This window comes from Tympanuchus pallidicinctus, unplaced genomic scaffold, assembly GCF_026119805.1.
Source record: "Tympanuchus pallidicinctus isolate F22 unplaced genomic scaffold, pur_lepc_1.0 scaffold16, whole genome shotgun sequence".
In the NCBI taxonomy this organism is placed as follows: Eukaryota; Metazoa; Chordata; class Aves; order Galliformes; family Phasianidae; genus Tympanuchus; species Tympanuchus pallidicinctus.
The window spans coordinates 10,240,476-10,260,918 of NW_026294679.1; the positions used below are offsets into that span (position 1 = coordinate 10,240,476).

Genomic DNA, 20,443 nt, shown 5'->3' on the forward strand with positions numbered 1-20,443 from the left:
TTCTAGCTGAAGAATTGTTACACGTTTTGCAGTGAAGCTAGGGATTAATCAGGACACAAATACTCTTGTTATTGTTAACATTTTTATAATGGTTATTGGTTAATGTGCATGCTGATTAAGGGCTGGAGCTGCCTGTGATTGCAGTCAGTGGGAACTGAATTAAGGTTTAAATCACTGTTTGAATTTCACTTTTGATCTCCTGAAAAATAATGAGGCTTTGAACAGAGCAGCACCTAATTTGTCTATCAATGGAAACGAATCTTTCTCTTCCCTCATGCATCTATTAGCTTGGGGGTCAAGCAGCTAACATGGAACTGACTGTTGAACCCTTAGCCTTAATCTAGGATGATCCCTTGGCTGACAGGGACAAGACCAGATACAAGACTGATTTTCAGAGTTGCTGCTGAGGGTACTTTATGATGGAAATTGCTACACACTTGCAGCCAGTAATGCTAAAATTCTGGCTGTGCATCAAAGTAGTGGCCATTTGGACTATATAATTTGTACATCTACCAGCAAGTTGTCAAGGTCAGTGGTGCTGGTCGAGAAGAACCTTGATAAAGAAAGCAAAGCCTGAGTTCAGAATCTCCTTATTTGCAATGCTCAATGTCTTTGTTGTTTCTTGTTAATTCAGAGTGAGCAGTCAGTTTATGAGCCAATCTAACATTTCTTTTTTTAATGGAACACTGTTTTTATTTGATCAGAAGTGATAAAATGTGTTCTTTATGAATGAAATGAGTTTTTTTTAAATTTCTTAATTAATGAGAATAATGTGAATATTGATCATTAAGAGTGTAAATTAAGCAAGTATGCTTAAAATGTCCAATATGAAGGAACAGCTATAATTAGTATGCCGGCAAACACTATTATCACATCAATCCAAGTATGCTGTATCTCACCCTGAGATGAAATATAACCTACCAAACAAACCAGAGGATGCATCAGAAGGTCAGATGCCAATGCAAAGAGAAACAAATCTCCAAATGGGGAATAGAATTGAAAATAAAGAAATAAAGAACTCAAGAAATGAAGAACTCATAAGTGTAATGGCATCAATTCACTGAAGAGTTGAATGTTTTTCAAATTCTCGAGTTTATTTTAGCTGAAACTCCAGTATTGTTTAAAAATGAACAGCTTTTAATTGTGAGTGTGAGTTTGGATCCAGCTGAACAGAAGCATGTGAAATGAATGTCTCAGACATCACCCAAGGTATTTGTTTTAACATATTTGAATCAATATGCCTCTTGCAGGTCTATGATGGTGTCCAGTAGAGAGCCAGATCTTGTGCACCTGGAGGCAAAGACAGTGGATGGTCGTAAGTACTTCATCTTCCAAAGACTGGTATTCTGAACTGCCCTTAAATGCTTGTAAATACACCATGATGGAGATCTGAGTTTTTAGTGGTTCACTCGTCTGTCAGAAGAGAAGTCTTTCCAGTAGGGTAAAAAGGTGGGATTAAGAGCCTGTGAAAAGAGCTGAGAATATAGTAAGGAGGAATGTGTGATAAAAAGTAATTGAAATAGAATTCTTTTTTTTTCCTATGTGATTTTTGTTTATAAAGGAGAGATTCCAGTATCACAGAGTCTATCTACTTGTAGTATCTCCTTGAATATAGCAACCATTTCAATTGACCAGGGATACTCTGCCTTAGGTACTACCTTTGAAAACACCTCATTTCTCTTGCATTAGAAGCCTTTTACCAACCTAAATGTAGTATTCACCGTTACTACCTGTCATTGTCCTTCACTTTCATCAGCTGTTCTCCCTCTTTGCTTTGCCTCTCAAAGTGCTTTTCTCCATTCCAGCAACTACCTTTACCTGCAATGCCAGGTTGTTCTTCTAATTGGCTATGAATTCTCTCCGGCACCTCAAGCCACCAGCTGTCTTTTCCTCCTCTCACTCATGCTTCCTCAAGCTTTCTCTTTCAGCTCCCCTGCCTTTGCAGACCTTTCTCCATGGATTTCTTTTCCACAGCACTGGACCGCCTCAGGCATCACAATAAAAGCCTGGCTGCCATGAACCCTGTCATTGTCATTTCATATTGTTTCCTCTGTAGTAGCAACTTTATTGCAACATAACAAGCAGGTTTGTGCCATTTCCAATATGTTAGCGTTAATGATGCAGTCAGTTAATTCCTTTAAAAGAGGATCAAATTCTCCCCTGAACTGTACGTTCAAATTCAATGGTGTTACTTAAAATGTAAGTTTCTCATTGGACACTTAGAAACTGTCAGAAAAAGTAACTGTAAGTAATCAGTTTTTTAATTCATTGAAATTCAGCATGAAAGAGAATTTTTTTGGAAGATGAATTTTGAAAAGAAACAGTTATGATAGAAATCATAAAGTTTTAAAGTTCTTTCCATTTTGGGATATGCAAAATTAGTAAAAGTGAAAGAATTTATTATCTCTATTTTTTATATCATTTGTGCTCTCTGTTATTATTTCTCCGCTCAGCTTCACTTACCTGAACACAGTGGCAAGGCTGGGGACATGAAACTTTCTGTTTCTCATGACAAGTTAAATGAGAATGAAACATTCTAATAGGACAGCATCTTATTCAGCAGAAAAAAAATTGCTGTTACAAAGGCTTTCGGAATTTGAGGTCATTGAGACGAACCACTCTAATCAGTGTTTAAGGAGCTATATCCCGGTGATGCTTTTGAGGGACGTTTGTCCCACACTTTGCAGAGAAAGTGCCACACTGCAAATACCTTGAAAAGTGTTATTTGAGTTCTTAGCCTCCAGTAAAGAACGTTTTGCACAGCAATAGCACAATTCCACAAAAGATTCCTTGACTGCTTACCAAATTAATACGGTTAGTATAGATCTTAAGGTGGAAACTAAAACATAGGTAGATGAAACTGTGTGTGATGAGGAGTCAGGCACGTTACTGAAGTTATTGCTCATCAGCCAAGCTCAAGTGACTGATCTGAGTGCACTTATTTTGGTTTAGCTGGGAGGCAGGACAACTTGAATTTCCTCTATTTAGTCAACAACAGAACTGCCAATATAATTCTAGCTGTGGCTTCCAAACTTCAGCTGTTGGTGACTTCCCTTGCAAACCAGCCATTGGGCTGAAATTTCTGCTCACGAGTCAAGAGGTTCCCAGCTCATCAGAAGTATAAGATGTTTGATATTCTGTAAGTGCATGCTCTGTTTTGTCAGTTCTTCTAGAAAGCACAGGTCACTGACAGGGGACTACAGTGGGCAGCTTGAAGCAGTAACCTTGGAACATATCACTGCGTTTTTTGCCAGAAGACATTTGTTAGCATTGCAGGTCAGAGGACTTTGAAGCAGGCTGAGAGAGTATGAACATGGTCAATTACTCTAGTATTCACCTTTCTTGTATGCTAGAGCCTTACAGTACTAAATCAGTCATGATATAACGGCTGAACAAAAAACTGTTTACTCCAGTTCAAATAGGAAAACAGCCTTATGCTTGTTCCGGCACATTTTCCAGCAGAAGCTGAGTGGTACAACAACAGCTGTAGATGAGAAAATGTCAGCAGAGCATGGTGTTAGCCCATCTTCTTGTTAGAGGGTTGTCTGAGAACATCTATCAACAGCAACCTTAGCATTGGGTTTTCCCTACTAGAATATCAATAACTCTCTAACTCTGCTCTCTGATTACAGCTTGTCTGTGCATTTTATTTATTGTATTTATATACATAATGTAAAAGGTTTACAAGAGCCAAAATAGGAGTCTCTTAGCAGGCATAAATCAGAGTAACTTTAATGGCAAGTTGATTTACACTTGATGAGGAACTGGCTAGCAGTGTTGTACCTGCACTCCCATTCTCCTTTATTTTCTTCTTTCTCACTATCCAGAAAAATGTGGGCTCATCCTGAACACATTATCTCATCAAACTAGGTACTAAACAAACTGAGTACAGACTGTATGATTAGTTTTACTGATGGAGGCAGATTAGCAGGGCTAGTCATTGCCATTTGTGTTTTTAAACCTGTTGTATAAATCTTGGAATGCACCAGATAACTTTTTATCTCTTCAGATGTCTGAGTTAAGAAGGGATGATTCTGTTAATTTTTTTAAGGCTTCAGGCTCGATTCTAGTCAAGCTGGGCTTGAAAGTACAGTAAGAAAACCTGATTTTTTTTTCAGTTGGAAGAAGTTCCAATGAACCTTATCTCACATTTCCATTTGTATGCTTGGGTGTCCCTGGTGTTCTGCTTTGATTTTGGAACAGGATCAGACCATGCTGTCAAAGTCAGCAGGAATTGTGATTTTTTTTCCCTTGTTTCAGGCCACCACCCCAGTAAGACATTTAATCCTCCACAGTTCTTAACATGATAAGCTTCTCTTTGTTGTATTCACTGCCATAGTCAGCAGCCAGAGTGACTGGTGAAAGTTAAATCCATATTTATTCAAATGCAATTTGAATGCTTTCAGGAGGTGTACAATCTTAATGGTATACAGATTCTACACTTTTTATTTCTCCTTTTGCTTGTTTGTTTTTGAAGAACAGCACAGAAGTATCCTTAATTCATGGTTATATCTGTTTTGAATTAGGGAGAGTTATCTCAGTAAGGCCTGATTCAGGCTAATTGATATGAGAATGTAATTTTTTCTGGGTGATCTCTATCAAGGAATCCAGACTGTTGGTGAGAATTTGAAAGGCGGATTTCTACAAGGCATTTGGAGATTAACTGTGTACCCATTGGCTCCCTCCAGAGAAAGGCAAAGCTGGCTTAAAGGATGTCTAAGGTTTTCCATGGAAAATTAACAAGTGTTAATTTATGAGACTCACGTTTGCTTATGTGGATGAATTTCAAATTATAATGAGTATCAAGTTTTTAATTTTATATTATATATAGCATATGTTCCTAATGTTCTGGCAAAAATTTAGAGAGTTTCTGATATTTCAAAAGTTATATTTCCTTTGCTTTTCTCATGTACATAGCAGCTTTTCTTAATAAAAGCTAATTTAGGCACTGCTGTGAGTACAGGCAAAACTAAGACCTCACCTGGGGTCAGCTGGCATGCTCTGCTTGCTGATCAGCAGTGACTGAGCATCTTGCCAGTGGTATCTGAATCACAAAACCGTGCTAGGACTTCAATTTATGTTTTCACAGCACGTTGCAAGGAAGAGTAAAATAAGGACTGTAGTGGGGAAAAAAATTGTCAACCTAGTTTGACAGGCCTTTTCTAATATAGCTGAGGTGGTGAATTAATTCTCTGTCCCCTAAACCTGCGTAATGATTTTATTTTATTTTTCCCACCACAGCCAATGATTAGTATTTGTCTTGGAGAATGAAATGTGTTTGTTTCTCTAATTGTATCCTCATGATAGAAAAGGCAAAAGATATACTTACCCATTCAAAGAAAGACTCTTGACTCTGACTTGCAAGGAAGAAAAGGGAGTAGTAGGACAAAATCAGATTTGTGAGCCAGTTAGTAAATGGACTGGACCATTTCATCTTCATTACTGATAATTGCTTTGCAATTGCTGAGACCTGGAGAATTGTGAATGTATCCCCATATCATAAATGTTTCACAAATCAACATTCAGACCAGATGGGAATAGATGAAGAACAGTCATTCTGTGTGTTTCGTCAGCAAAAGGAGGTGGGAACATTATAGTATGAGAGAACAGGTAAATAGTGGTATTTATTCCCATTGAAGGTTGTAGATGCTGAAGGTTTGCCTTAAATGCAAAGCATGTGGACAAATTCTTATAACCTTTTCAAGGTTTCTCTTATTAGTCACTACTGAAGATAGGGTACAGGCCTGGGTCTTCAGTGAGATATGTTACTACCATGTTCTTATCGTTTATTAGTTAAAGGATGTCAGTCATCCTTCAAAAGCAGAAACTATCAATAATATTTGTCGCTCAGTAATGAATAAGGTGTAGTCCATAGTAAGTCTGGAAGACAAATAAGTCCTTTATTGCGTGGATGCTCTTCACATAAACTCCTGAGCGGTCATTAGTGGATTTGATTGTAGAGAATAGCATGTATTCCTCAGTTAATTAGAAAAGAAAATAAAAAGCAGGAGGAATGCGTTTGCTGTAGTACAGTGAATTCTTCCTCTGACTATCCTTGTGTTCAGAGTTTCCCAAAAACGTCCATACAAGCTTAGATTGGATAGAAGAGAATGGTAAGTCTTGAGCTGTCATCTAAAATAACATTCTGGAACAAAGTGTCCTGAAGAAAGTCTTGCTCTGCTTCATGAAGGAACTTGATACTCCTCTTTGTATTCTTGTAGAGGCTTGCCAACCTCCAGTAGCCACCAACAACCTTCCATCTCCACCAGCTAAGCCAAGAACGTGTTTCTGGAATATACTTCCCTTGAGAACATATTAGCATGGAGCTTGAGCTAAACAGAAAAGACTGAAACAACTCATGGCACAGGGACCCTCTGGCTCTCAGTTCCTACTGCATGTTAGCATGTTTCACCACTGATACAGATTAATTTTGTCAGAGGTTTCCCTTACAAGACATCTCCTCCATTCTTGTGTACTGTGTTTTTGCAGCCTCTTTAGCAATAGTTGCCATTTCCAGAGAGGAATCTTACTCTAGGTGTCTAAAACTGTCTAAATCAAAGTGTCGGGGGAGGATAAGAGCTAGGACTTGTTATATTCTTCTCTTCAGGCACAGTGTGGCTCTGTTGTTGTATATTAAAAACAGCAGCTGTTGTTGGAGGTGAGGGTTCTGGAAATGAAAAGCATGATGTCCTAATTACCTATGGCCGGGAAAACATCTGTGCGGGAAAACTAATGAAATTAATTCCACAGCTTAGCAACTGAATATATTAATTGACATTAATTAATGCTAAATTACAAAGCTCTGCCAATGGAATCACATAAAATGTCCATGAGAATCAGACATCGAAACAAAATCCTTGAGTTAATGTGAGCACAACAAAGATTCCCTTAGGAAAAATGAGGGATCCAAACACTGCAAGACACCTTTCTTTCTGCTTCCCGTAGCAGAGGGGGATATTCTTGGTGTGCACATCTCATGGTTTGGCTGTTTGGGAGATTAGTTTAAGCAATTTCAGAGCTCTGCCCTTTAGTAGTTATTACTGCCATTTTAGAATTGAAGCCATGGAGAATTGCACTGTAAAAGTTCACAGGAATTGCCTTAGTAAATCTTCATCAATGGTACAATTGCTGCTGCACGGACTCAGGTGATCCCAGCAGAAATAGACACAGTCCCAATTCTTCCATTAATACAGGATTGAAAAAGCCTCAGTCACCTCTAACAGATGTCAGCCTGTCCTGCTCTTTAAAATCTCTGAGAGAGGAGATTCTTTAATCTTCTTTGATGGCCTCTCCCGGCAGCGCACATCTTGCTACCTCCGTGTGCTCGCAGGACAGGTAACTCATTGGCATGGGATGCAAGATTACACTGCTCTTAATGTTTTGAGAGGGATAGCGTGCCTGTAGAAGAAAGCAATGATGGTGGATTACGAAAAGTAGAGACAAGGTGGGAAACAGAAGTCTAATCTTAGAATGTGGGGTAGCTGTGGAGGACTGTCCTTTGTGATAAAATGGATTCAGTTAACAGGAGAAGTGGGAATTGGTTGTGTTTCAGTCTGTTCTGAGATGCCTGTTCTGTCTTCTGACTGGTAGAGGCACCACACAGCACTGTAGGGTGGTGGGTAAGCTCCATCAGTCCCTTCTTGCTCACAGTGGGGAGACAGAGGACCGAGCACTTCTGAAGAGGGAACTTTGCTGGTTTGCTGCAATGAGCAGACTGACACTTCTGAGTCTTCCTGCCCTCTCGTGGCTAATGTGGAAAAAAACATGTCCTTGCAAAGGGAAATGCACTTCGATAATGCTGTCTGGGCTATGTTAATTAATGTTTTGCAGTGAGCTGCAAAAGCATAAAATGTTATAAACTGCAGTAACTAATAACACTCAGCACTTTATATATTCCAAGAACTCTGCAAATGGGGTAAAATCATTCCTCATCAAAGTTTCCTGAAGGTTCGTTACACTGCATTTCTATTTCAGAATAGAAATTTCTAAGCAGAAGTCAACAGCCCTTAGAAACAAGGAAAAAAATGTCAAATGATAGATTTTAATTAAAAAACAAGATTAAATATGAGATAGTAAAAATCCACCCGTGTCTTTTACCACTGAAAGTGCTGCTTCTCTGATCAGAAGGCTGTAATTACATCAAACAAGGGGCTGTGCTGCTTCAACAAGGAAAAAGATTAGAAGTAGTTCCAAGATTAAATGCCATGCAGTGTTTCTATCATTTCAATGCTAATGCTAAAATGCCAAAATCCTTCTTCCTGTAAATCAGTTCTGTCCTTAAAGAAAGTGCAACTTCTTAATTGATCTGAAAGAGCCTAAATTGAATTCAGAGAATATGGTTCTGTATTCTGGGATAAATTACCACCATGAAGAAATTAAAATTCCTTTTCTTCAGGTGATGGATTATGAGATGAGCACTCTGCAGTGCGCCAGAAGAGAAGATGAGGAAGTCCCAAATAGCAATCATGGATGAGATAGCTTTAGGGCTGCATTTAATCCATTTACTATGAAACAAACAACTGTTCAGACCTCCAATTTCAAGAGAGTGGAATGGAGTGGAATGATTGCCTTGGTCTGCCAGAGTGCATTTACCTATATTGTTGACCAAGAAATAGGTAAAGTCTCTGAAGCAGGTGATGTTTTACTCTACTCTGCAGAGTTTAAGGGCTGTAGGAAGTACAGAATTGTGCCAGAAAAAGGCTTCTCAATCAGTGGTGACAGTATGGGGCAGGTGTCCTCTGCAAATGTGCTTGTACTTGTGTATACTCTGGTCTTTGGCTGTTTTCTAAATAAACTTAGATGTGACTGGGGAAACTGGTGTGCCCTATGGTAAAAATGCCACACCATTATCATCTAGCTCTGATGTCTTATTTAGGGTGTGATGAAAGAAATAACGGGAAACTGATCCAGGTGGGGAAGGAAGGAGCTTAAAGGAGAGCAATGAAAGATGGATTTATGAAGGGCGTAGGGGAAAAGTGTTATGTTGTGTTGAATGGATGGTATCGCTTTATGTCGTATGTGACTGGGAAGCAAAAAAAATGCAAGCTTAACAAGTAGTTTTTCGACATTAGGAGGAAACTGTGCTTACGACTTCACGTGTCTTGGTTTTATCTTCTCATTTCAGATGCCCAGTACATCACCTGTAAGATGCAGAACTGCAGTGAAGCCTCACAAAACAAACCTTTTCCAGGCTACATTGACCATAACTCCCTGATCGTCCAGGATGACTATGTCTTCGTTCAGGTGTGGAGAAACCTCTTATTTATTCTGTTATTTTATATTTTGTTATTTTCTCTTACCTCCCTCTGCATACATGTGCGTATGTATTAACCCCCAACTAATCTGACTAGACTGGATCCATAGGAAGGGCACTGGGTGGATTGTAGCAGCTCATTACAATGCTAATAGAGTTTTTCTACCTCTAGTATCTTGTCAGTGGAAGGTCTTAGAGTTCCTGCCTGTAGCATCCACCGTGGGTACTGGAGTAATCCTCTATGCCTCTCCTGCAGTCTCATCAGCACTCTGGGATTAGTGTTCTCACCTCCCAGCTTGAAGTGACATGTCAATCATCTTCTATTGCAAGGGCAGTAGACTAAACTTTTTTAAAGCACAAGAGAGAAACAGAAAAGAGAAGGAGGGAGTCAGGGGAAGAACCACAGAAGGAGTAATCAGACTTTATTGTTATGCTTCAGTTGTGATTATACAAAAAAGGCTGAAGATGAGACATACTTAGCCAAGCTGTTTTTCAGGTGAGAGCTGGAGAACAGATCTGAACTGCTGTACATTTCATTAGTCTGCTGCCAGGGTACATTTAATAACAGTGGAAAAGGACAAAAAATAATAACAGAATTGCAGAGAGTGTGGAGGTGAACTGGAAATCATTAGGACTAAACTGGTTTTCCAGACTGTTAATATTCTGTCATACTTGGGGGTGGAGGGAAGAGAAAGGATTGATATTTTAAATTGAATTAGTCGATTGCTAATTACCTTCAGTTAATGAACTCAGTCATAAACAGCCATCTAAATCATCCACAAATAGATCTCGAACATACGTTCCAGAATAGCTTTTGTGCCTTTATGTGTCTGAGGTGTAAATAAAATGTTTATGAGGTAAGGAAAACAGGGGCATGCATCACTGTTCAGACTTGATTTCTAATTTCCGAATGGCTGTATGTGTGTGTATGTGACATGATGACTGAAACAGGAGCTGGGAAGTTTCTCTTTCTATCTGAAATTATTCATTGCTTCGTCACTGACTCCTTGGTTTTTGCTCTTTTCATGTCTTCTCTGTACTGACCTGATTTTATTACACGCTAAACGGAAGTTAATTCTTTTGTCCCATCTGAAGCCATTTGAAATCATCTGAATTCTGACAGCCTTTGTACCTTGGTGCTTTCAACTTTCTGTCTATAAACTGTTGTGCAGTTTTCCTAGAGCTGTAAAATTTCTTTGTGTTACTTCAGTGCTGACTTCATGGTAGAGGAAGGAGAATGAGGACAGGCAATCACTTACAACCTTCTCTCTAATGTTCTGTTGGACTTTGCCAAACGTTAACAGGTCAAAGAGATAGTATTTGCCAGTCAGTAATGGTTGACATTTACAAATACAAAATAAAAATATTTTAATTCTTGGAAACAATCTCTTTTTTGATCCTAATTGTTGGTGAATTCACAGTTAACTGGTAAGTGTAAAATAGCATTCTTCAAGTGGTTATGTACGGGATGTATCTATAAGGAATAAAGCACAGAACTGCTAAATGAAATGCTGCAACTGATGTTGGATTTTGACGTACTGCAGACACTATTCTTCAGAGGAGGAATAACCTCACACTAGACAGTGAAGAGGCTGGGAGAATAAAGGAATGCCTGAAAGCCCTCCCCAGCCTTCCCTACCTTGATCTCCATCTGGCTTTTTGGCAACCAAGCCATTTGCAATGAGAGTAATTGTTTCTAAAGCGTGAGAATAAGGAAAAGTGGGCTCATTTTTCTGTAGCACTGTCTTTTTTAGAAGCACAAACTTGCTCATAAACAGTGCTTCTAGCCTTCCTTCCCCTAACTTTTGACTAATTCCTTAAAAAAAAAAAAAAAAAAAAAAAAAAAAAAGGTGAAGAGCTTTAAAATAAGTAGTTCTTATTTTTACTTAATCTGGTATGATCTTAGCCTCTGTGGCTCTTCCATTTTAAACTACTGCAGTGTGCTTTAAAACACTATGAAAAAAAACCAGCTTGATAAGCCTAGGTATCAGGCAATTAAAGCACAGTTCTGCGTGGAGAGTCCCTTGGAATATTTGTTCTTCAGTATCGTTCATCCATGGATTTCAAAGCACTTTACAAACATCGATTATGCTTCAGTGACTAACATCGTCAGCTGTTTTTTTAACCCCTCGTTAATAGGTGGTGGAAAATGAAACCACATGCTGCTTTAACCCAGTCTTGCTATTTAGGCACTTAAATGTGAAGACAGAAATGGAAATCAAGCATCATGTCTGCCAATCAGTTGCTCCAACCAATAATTCACGTAGCAGCTGTGCAAATAACAAAGAACAGGTTGTTTTGTGTTGAGAGAAGAGCAGGAATCAGCAGAGAACATAATGGCCTAAGTGAAGCCAAGGCTTCACCTTCCCCAGACTTTCAGATGAAATTCTAGCCCTTGCTTCTCTTTGCAGAAGATGGCATTTCTCTTACTCTCTCTTTTTCAGCCGCTCTCAGCTGTTATTCAGTACCCATAACATGACTGCAGCTTTTAACCACTACCATGAACACTGTGATGTTTGCCTTAGGAGGTTTTGCTTGATGTTTTCACCATTAATTTAAAAAATATTTCAAATAATGCTGAAGGTAAATTTGCTGCTTTTCTTGTAGGTGACATCAGGTGGAAGACCACATTATTATGTTTCTTATAGGAGGAATGCATTTACACCGATAAAGCTGCCAAAGTACTCCTTGCCCAAGGTAAGTTGTTGCTGGAATGCCCATATGTACCTACAGATTTTCTATTTGTTCAGAAATAATTGAAAACAATACAAGTAACAACAAGATGATATGCAGTGAGTGAAAGCATCATTGATTAAAAGAGAATTTGCAAGCAAGAAAGACTCAAGTTCAAGTTGCCTTGTCAAGAACATCAGCATGAAATACAGACAGATTACCACAGCTTATGTCAATTATAATTACTTTATGGTTAGTCGAATGAATTTTGGAGGAATTCCTCCCCCCCCACCCTTCCTTCTTTTCCCCTTCCTTTTCTCTTTTCTAGGGGTCAGGGCAGGGATGTAAAATCCTGTGATGTGTGATTCTTTTTTTTTTTTTCTTGTTTTTTTTTTTTTTTTTTTTTTTTTTTTTTCTGTTTTGCCTCATTAGCAGATTTTAATGGGAATCAAGAAAAGGGATGGCTTTGTGTGTCTGCTCCATATCCTCTCTAATTAAGAACAATGGTGAATTAGCACTGGAGCTTGAAAGGCTATTGCTGCCTTCTGAAGCTGGATTTCTTTAAAAAGACTATTATAAAATGTTGGCTCTATTTTGGAAAAATCACCTTTTTGCAGCTGGAGTCCTAACAGTTTCTTAACAGAGAAAAATATCTTTTTAAAAAACTCTTTTCATTCTTATTATAGGCTGGCTTAAATGAAATCTAAGTTCAAAGTTAGAAAATGACTTTGTGAACTATGTGTAACATCTAGCATCTGAAGAAAAATGATAATCCCCGGTTAATTTTTGGGAATGCAAAAAGAGAAAAAAGAAAGTGCTCAGCCAGCTCGTTCCTGGAAGTTGAAAGTACATCACTATTTGTAAATGCAAATATTCAAGGGGATCATTTGGCTATTGTCACAGCTGGCTGTCTTTGATTCCTCACTCCAACAGACCTGTTTAGAGTGCACTGAGTGGGTAACTTTCATCATGTAACCAGATAGCAGCTCAAACACATTGTTTTCAGTGCCATACCTTGTATATTCTGCTGTTCTGCTTTGCTTGAATGGCCTCAAAACCCAAGATCTTAGGATTCTGGGGACACTATCAGAAGTCATGATCTCTTTTTGGCTGTGACACAGGAGAACTGACTATGAAATGTGACTTCAGTAAATTGTTTCAGCCAAAGAAAAATACTTTTTTTTTTTTTTTTTTTTTTTTAGAAGATACATAGATTTGTAGATTGAAACCCTGTATACTTCTTTCTACAGTCCCAGACAAACTTTGGATTTTTTGTGAGACCTGAAATCCTGGCTGCCACAAAATTTTCAGGCATGTTTGAAGATAACTTACTCTAAGATAAAATTACTCTAAGGCAGTTTGAAACTTTGTGTGCAAGTGGAAAAGAATTACTTTGTCAGTTTAGATAGAGTTTAAGCAGGTGTAATATCAAGTAGTCCTTAGCAAATGAATTGCATTTTTAGGATGGATACTGTAATACCTAAATTAAAATAATTTACAGTTGATTCAGACTGTCTGTAGCAAGACTGCTTGCTTTGAGCAAGTACATTTATTTCTCCAATTGTCCAACTCAATGAAAAGTCTGGAGAACCAAGAAAAAATACTGTGATTACATTCCCATGTGTTCTCAGAGAGTAGGAATAGGAGCAATATGTTCATGCTATTTGACCCAAGGAAAAAAGCAGATATTTAAGGAGATAAGACACTTTGTCAGAAACTGGGAATGTCTTCAAAGACTGAAAAACCCTTTTTGGCTTGGAGGGAGCTACAGTGGATCTGTGGTTGTCTGGTAGTTTGGTATCAAAGCAAGATAGCTGCTTTTATTAAAAATGCACAAAGCACTATATTATTCAAAGGCATTGAAACAAACAGCTTCTTTTATGCCTAAATTCTCTTTTATCTCCTTCAGCTAAGAAAGTGGGGCCAAGTATGGTAAACAGTACTAAGTCGCTACTGGAATTGAAGATAGAAATGTCAAACTTTTTGCCTCTGTATGTTACTCCTAATCTGGAGGGATGTGATGGCAGGCAGTTTTGGCAGGTGATACCATTATTCAGGCAGGAATGGCCTATAACAAATTAAATCTATAATTTTCTTGCTGTTGTAATTTATATTCTGGTAACCAATTCTATTAGAAGCCTGAGTGAACCAGAAACTGTTTCCAGTACAGGCATATGTTTAACTTGTACATGAGGTTGTGTAAACCCTGTGTATTTACTGAAATCTGTTAATTTATGCAGTGAGGTTGGTGTCTGTCATAGACTCTGTATTGTCACCCATGATAGTCACCTTGAATGTGTAGAAACAGTGCTCAAATTCACTCAATTTTAGGCCAATCTACTGGGCAGGCATCTCTGAATACAGAATTGAGCCAAGCAATTTCTCTTTAAAAAAGACTTGTCCCTTAATCTGGTGCTGGGCTAAATACTGATGGGGTAGGTGTTTGTGGTACCAAACCACAAACCACAAGAAAGTCATGAAATACAAACCTTAACAACAACTGACAAATGAAATAATTGATGGGATAAAACAGGCAATACACGTTCCTGCTAATTAAATTGCCAGGAAGAAAAGTTCCCTGACCAAGTGCAAAAAAGGACAACTGGAGCATGTTTGGTGATTCAAAGAGCCCTGGCCTTTAGTCATTTGAGTAACTGATCAAATGCATGCACAAAATCATGCTCTTACTTTGTCTTTGGAAAGTCAAAAAGGACAGATAATAAAACTGTATCAGTATGCTGATTTCTTTTTTATTTTTACCAATGTGAAAACTAACAAATCCCTGACGTTGTTCAAAGACGTGTTGGATTCCTATGTACTGAATCCCTTCAATCAAGCCATTACATTATACCAGAGTCTGTTGGACAAGGCCGTGTTAAGTAGTTGACTGATCCACAAAAGCAATCAGTTGGAACACTTGTTTCCTTTGTACATGCACTACATATATTATACCATTTCTTTCTCAGTCTTTGTCTAGGCTTAAATTCCTTGAGCCCATGATCTTAGACTCTGATATTATAGCATGTTCTGATCAAAACTCAGGAAGAATGTACTTGAATGGATTAACTCATTTGCTTCTTAAACATATGTGAAATTGCCTTTGATTTTCCCTGATGTTCATTAGAATATCTTTTCACCTTTAAGTAGAGAGATCTGTCCTTGTGTATGAACACATATTTGAAAGTTTGAGCTTGGAACCGCAGCTGTGCCATCTGAAACTGCCTGAAGCACATTGTGATCATCTACTCATGTAGCTCTACCGGAAGATCAACTAGGATGATAATGTGAAATGGGGAACCTCTGACAAACAGCTGTGGCAGTTACTTCTACCATTACAGCTGGAGCTCAGAGAGAATATCTGTTCACAACCACAATCAATCAAAGCCAATGGAACTTATTTTGCATTTCTGGTCGCCTCAGATTTTAACCCAATCTGTTCCTCTACAAACCTAGCTCATCTTCTGGGATACATTTTTCTCCAGTACAAAGAAGCAGGTAAACCAGGTGAACATTCATCTGCACAGATCTGGATCTGAGTCAACCTTTCTGAATCTTAACTTCATAGTGAATCCACTTTGAAATTTATAAGTCAGATTTTTTCCCTCTAATATTTTTTCGTTTTTATACCATAAGGCTCAATATGCAATTATTTCTCCCCCTCTACAAATCAGCAAGAAAATTGTCAAAGACTATTCTATTAACAGAGGAAGAAGTAGCATCCACTTCCAAAGAATGTATTTTCTGATGGAGTCCCAGTTTTGCATATACGTCAAAAGTACTGGCTGAGATCCATGGATGCAAAATAACTTAGGGATAACTGCCCAAAGCATAGAGCTGAATCTTCAGGGAATCACCTACTGCTAAGAAATCTGCATTTCTTGTCCTATCTCCGTGGATTAGTAAGGCATGAGGAACTCAGCCCTCCTGTACTGGGCAGATAGAGCCTTGGAATTTCATTATAACTATCTCTCAGTGGCTTTTTTCACTGGATAATTTCTCCAGGCATTGAAAGAGAGGTTCAGGTTTAAGAGATTATTAGTTTGTTGTTTTTTGTTTTTTTTTTTAAATTATGCACTCATTTCATTACTTCCTGCCTACTGTAACACAGAGCAAATAAAGAAAAATAAAGCATCACTCATAACATGTGTGATCTAACTACAGTTTTGCTCCTTACATATAGTGAGAATTAGGGTTTTCTCTCTGTCGTATTGCTGGAGTTTATCACAGTAATCTAGGGCCTTGACTCATAGATGGCACAGTCATTAGTAATAATAAACAACAGCAACACTGGCTGCCAATTAGATCCCCCCTCAGTTCTCAAGCATACTTGGTTTCTGAGAGATAGAAGGCAAGAGGCAGATGTTCCTGATGGTTTTTTTTTTTTCATTTTTTAATTTCTTTAAAAAACATATTTTAAAGTGTTATTAACAACTGTGATTCTACAATCACAAGTGGTATTGCTTAAACACAAAATAAATAAATAAATAAAGCAAACAAAAAAATCACCTCAAACCAAGTACTAATTAAAATTTTGGTAGAGGAAGCAAAGTGCTGCTGTATAACGCTCTGTTGCCAAAGTGAATGTTCAATTAACACCTCATCAGTTAATTACTGCTTTGAAAACTGGCAGTAGAGTGCTGCTGTAAAATATTTCTGGATGGAATTCTCTGCTTAAAGAAATGTTGTCTACAGTTTTCAATTAAACTCCAGTCTAAAATATATCCTTTGCTTCTCCACAGTTTCCGTGATGCCCTTGGAAATGACAGAGCAGAGCTCCCTATTGTAACGTGCATTTGCTTTCTTTCCTCAGGACATGCATGTTATCAGCACAGATGAGAGTCAGGTGTTTGCAGCTGTTCAAGAGTGGAACCAGAACGACACATACAATCTGTATATCTCTGACACCCGAGGGGTGTATTTCACCCTGGCATTGGAAAACGTCAAGAGTAGTCAAGGGTTGGATGGGAATGTGATGATTGACCTCTATGAGGTATGTCATGACTCTAAATTTTTCATTCTTACCTACAAACTCATGTGACATCCAGTTCCATTGTGTTCTTACACATCAGTCTCATAGAATGTATGAAAATAGCAGAGCCAAAGCTGAACACATTTTTATCCTTCTTTTAAACGAGGACATCAGTGCAAGCACAGCAGGTTCAAGCCAGGCTGTGCAAGTGTTGAAACTAATTCCAGCCTAGTAGTATGAAGAAATTCATTACTGTGCTCTCCAGTAGGTTCTCAGGTGAGGAAAATCTCGTGTCTATGTAGAAGGATATGCATTGGAAGAAGTAGCTGAATAGTTCACTACATTCCAACAAGAAGCTTTCTCAGCCAAAATCCTGCTGACACAAACAAATCAAGCCTCTGACCCACATTGTTCCAGTCTTTGGTTCATAAGGCTCCCAGCTCTGTGAACAGCATCATTCTGCATTCTGCCATTTTCATTGCATTTCTGAAAGCCTAAGCTCTTGTGGTAGAAGGAATTAGAGACTGTAGTTTTCAGCTGTCTTTGTTGCCTTCTGCTGCTTGATCTATTCTGAGAACAGAATTTTAAGTAATCACTCCTGAGCTATCCCATGAGCATGGATACTCTCCTTCTTCATGTTGATGTTTTCTTTATTCTGATCCTAACAAGTATGTTCTGTCTAAGCTCACCTGTAAGAAGGCTAATTTACATTGCCTTCTGTGACAACTGATCCTGAGAATAGAACTTGTAACACACCCTTGTACTTCTCTTGGCCTGACAGCAGTCTTATTTCTGGATACAGCTAAGTAGAAATTCAATGCTCAGTTGCTAATTTTGGGGTCTAATTTTGCTACGCTTTCCAAATCTCTTCCAGAGGTCTTTATGACCATTTAGAACAAAGGCTATGAACTAGTTCTTTAAAAATGGAAATGCTCCCTGTATTTCCCATCACTGAATACTAGCTCTACTGAATAGTTTGCCTTCAGCTGTCCTTTACTTGGAAACCACCTTGAATTGTCAAGACAGAGCCCAAGCACTGTACATAAATTCGGGTGAATTGCAGGAGGATGGGCATTGTCATTTCCCAGTCATTTGGAGTTTTTACTGTTAATGTCTCTGCAATGCTGGCAGTGCATGGAAAGGCTGTTACCTCTTATTACTGTCAGCTCCAGAGGTGGTTTCACTTCATTATGTAAAAGTGTCCTACATCCCAGTGGAGGGAGAAAAGCCTTTGTTTTGTTTTATTAGACTGACACTACACAGTAACTAGGATTGAAAATGATGAAATCAGACTTGTAGCATCATATCTGTTGATTATTTAGATAGAAAGAATATTGACTGACACCGAACCTGGCACAAAACTTCAATTTGATGTTCTAGCTGGAAGGGAACAGAAAGCCATCCAGCATGATTCTCCCAGCAGAGTTATTGCAAATGATGAGTGCTTCAGGGGTACATGGAGATGAAGATCAGAAAAGAAAAAAAAAAAATCCACAGATAAATTAAAAGGAAGAGAAGAAATTGCAAAATGAGTCCTCCTTTTGTGACAGCAGTTTATATGGAAAAGAAGGATTACTTGAGAAGATGCCAGAAAAACTCCTGTTTAATGTGTATGTGTCTGTATGCTTATGTTTACCAGGTATTAAAAAATAATTTTACCGGTTACGTTGTGGAGAAGGTGTTTCTGTATGCACATTCCTAATGCAGTTCTACATCAGCAATAAATCTTTTCAGTGGGAAATTACATTGGACTTGATGAGAAAATAGAAGTTCTTCCCTTGTGCCTCATCGTGTTCTCCTTTCTTTTCTCCTGGAGGAATGCTCCCTGGAGCCTTTCACTGGGAGACAGTTATTTTAGGGTGTTGGCTGTTGTTCTGCTGGACGTTGTAGGGGATGAGGAGGCCACTACCGCTGGGACACTAATTCGCTTTCTACATGTTGGACTGTGTAGGCTATGAGAATAGCTCTTCTCCTTATCACCTTCTAGTGCTGGTGCATCAATAGGACACTGGACTGTGGTTCCAGGGGTATTGCCCTAGAGATCATACCCTAGAAGCAGGAAAGAGTGAGAGTTGCTGACCAGTGGGTTCTCTTTTTTCTAATCAATGCACTTCTCCAAATGATGCGGTATTGCTCTGCTTGGCTCTGCAGCAGGAATGTTCTGCATCAAGACAGTCCTGCCTGTAAGCATCACTGACCTGATCACAGCATCACATAGGCAGCATTTATATCTACATGCAGTGCTTGTGAGAGTGGGGGGGATTGCCTACAAAGCCTGGGAATACAGACCCAGTGCTTATTTTTCTGAACACTGCTGTTCAAGCCCTTACTTGCATAGCTCTGTCTCCATTGTGACTGCATGGAAAGATCATCATGTGTGTCATGGATGCGTATACACAACAGGTGCATCTCTTCCTACAGAAAGCACACAAACATTTACACTGTGTGCAGTTGTTGTTTCTTAAAGATAGAGCTGTCCCAGGTTGACAGCATAACTTACTTTGCTTTCTCTAGAAAGCATTTTGAGTTTCAGCCTAGGAGTAGAATCATAACAAGAAAAATTCATAGGATTTCAGAACACATTTATCAACTCATATATAAAATGCTTTTTAATCATTTATAGCCAGCATTTCACAGGGACTACATAATACAACTATTTCAGGACAACAACAAAGAAAAGTACAAACAGAGCTATAGGCACTGACCTGTGGTGAGAAAGCCAGAACGATGTTATTTTTCCAACTCTGACTATTCATACAATTTCACTGATAGAGGAGAAAGCCCTGTCTCATTGGGCTGCCTTTCTACCACAGAACAAAGAAAACTCGAATAGTTTGTGCATCAAAACAACCCAGATCAGACATTGAAAATATGATCTTTTTTACATTTAAATCAACAATAACTAACTAAATTACTTAATTTAAAGGTTATTGCCCATTATAGCAAATCATATCTAAGTTTTTATCAACATAAAATTCAGTGTCATTACTCAGGGATGAAAGTACTATTCAGATTGAATAAGTACACCACTGTACTGTACCAGTGGACTATACAGTAGTAGTCCCATGGCATGTGACTAGAAGTGCAGTAAGGTCCTATTGACTGGGAATAGTAGCATCCAAATATACCCATGTAATTAAATCAGTTGAGCTGGAACAAATTTTGAATTTGCTGAGTAACCATTTGCCACATGATGCTATTTATGTAATAATGTCTGTCAGCAAATAGGCTTGATTGATGATTCCGTGCACCACTTTTGCAGAAGAAGAAAAGATGGAGTGTATGATTGAACAGATTTGATGAAAAACAAGAAGTTTCTGAGTTTCCCCTCACCTTCTCCTGATTTCCCTTTGCTTCTAATTGTAGCACTCAGATTGCAGAACGACAGCCTAACAAATTCATTTGCAAGCAGCAATAGCTACTGGGCTATTGATTTTCAGTGTGCTAAGAAGTTGGGAACATTCTGCAATGTGAGTTGTGGTTTGAGGTTGACTTTTTTTCTTCCTACTAAGGCACTCTTGGTTCAATTCCAATTTGAGTTCGTCAGC

General features: G+C 38.5%; 1 protein-coding gene across 3 annotated transcripts in view; it reads left to right on the forward strand.

Annotated features, from left to right (window-relative positions):
• The window catches only part of SORCS1 (sortilin related VPS10 domain containing receptor 1), a 269,815-nt gene that overhangs the window by 189,513 nt on the left and 59,859 nt on the right, over positions 1–20,443 (forward strand). For all 3 annotated transcript variants that reach the window (XM_052677145.1, XM_052677146.1, XM_052677147.1), the window contains exons 6-9: positions 1,251–1,315; positions 9,125–9,243; positions 11,861–11,950; positions 16,737–16,916. In XM_052677145.1, the coding sequence (XP_052533105.1) occupies positions 1,251–1,315; positions 9,125–9,243; positions 11,861–11,950; positions 16,737–16,916 (454 nt within the window). The remainder of the gene's footprint in view (positions 1–1,250; positions 1,316–9,124; positions 9,244–11,860; positions 11,951–16,736; positions 16,917–20,443) is intronic.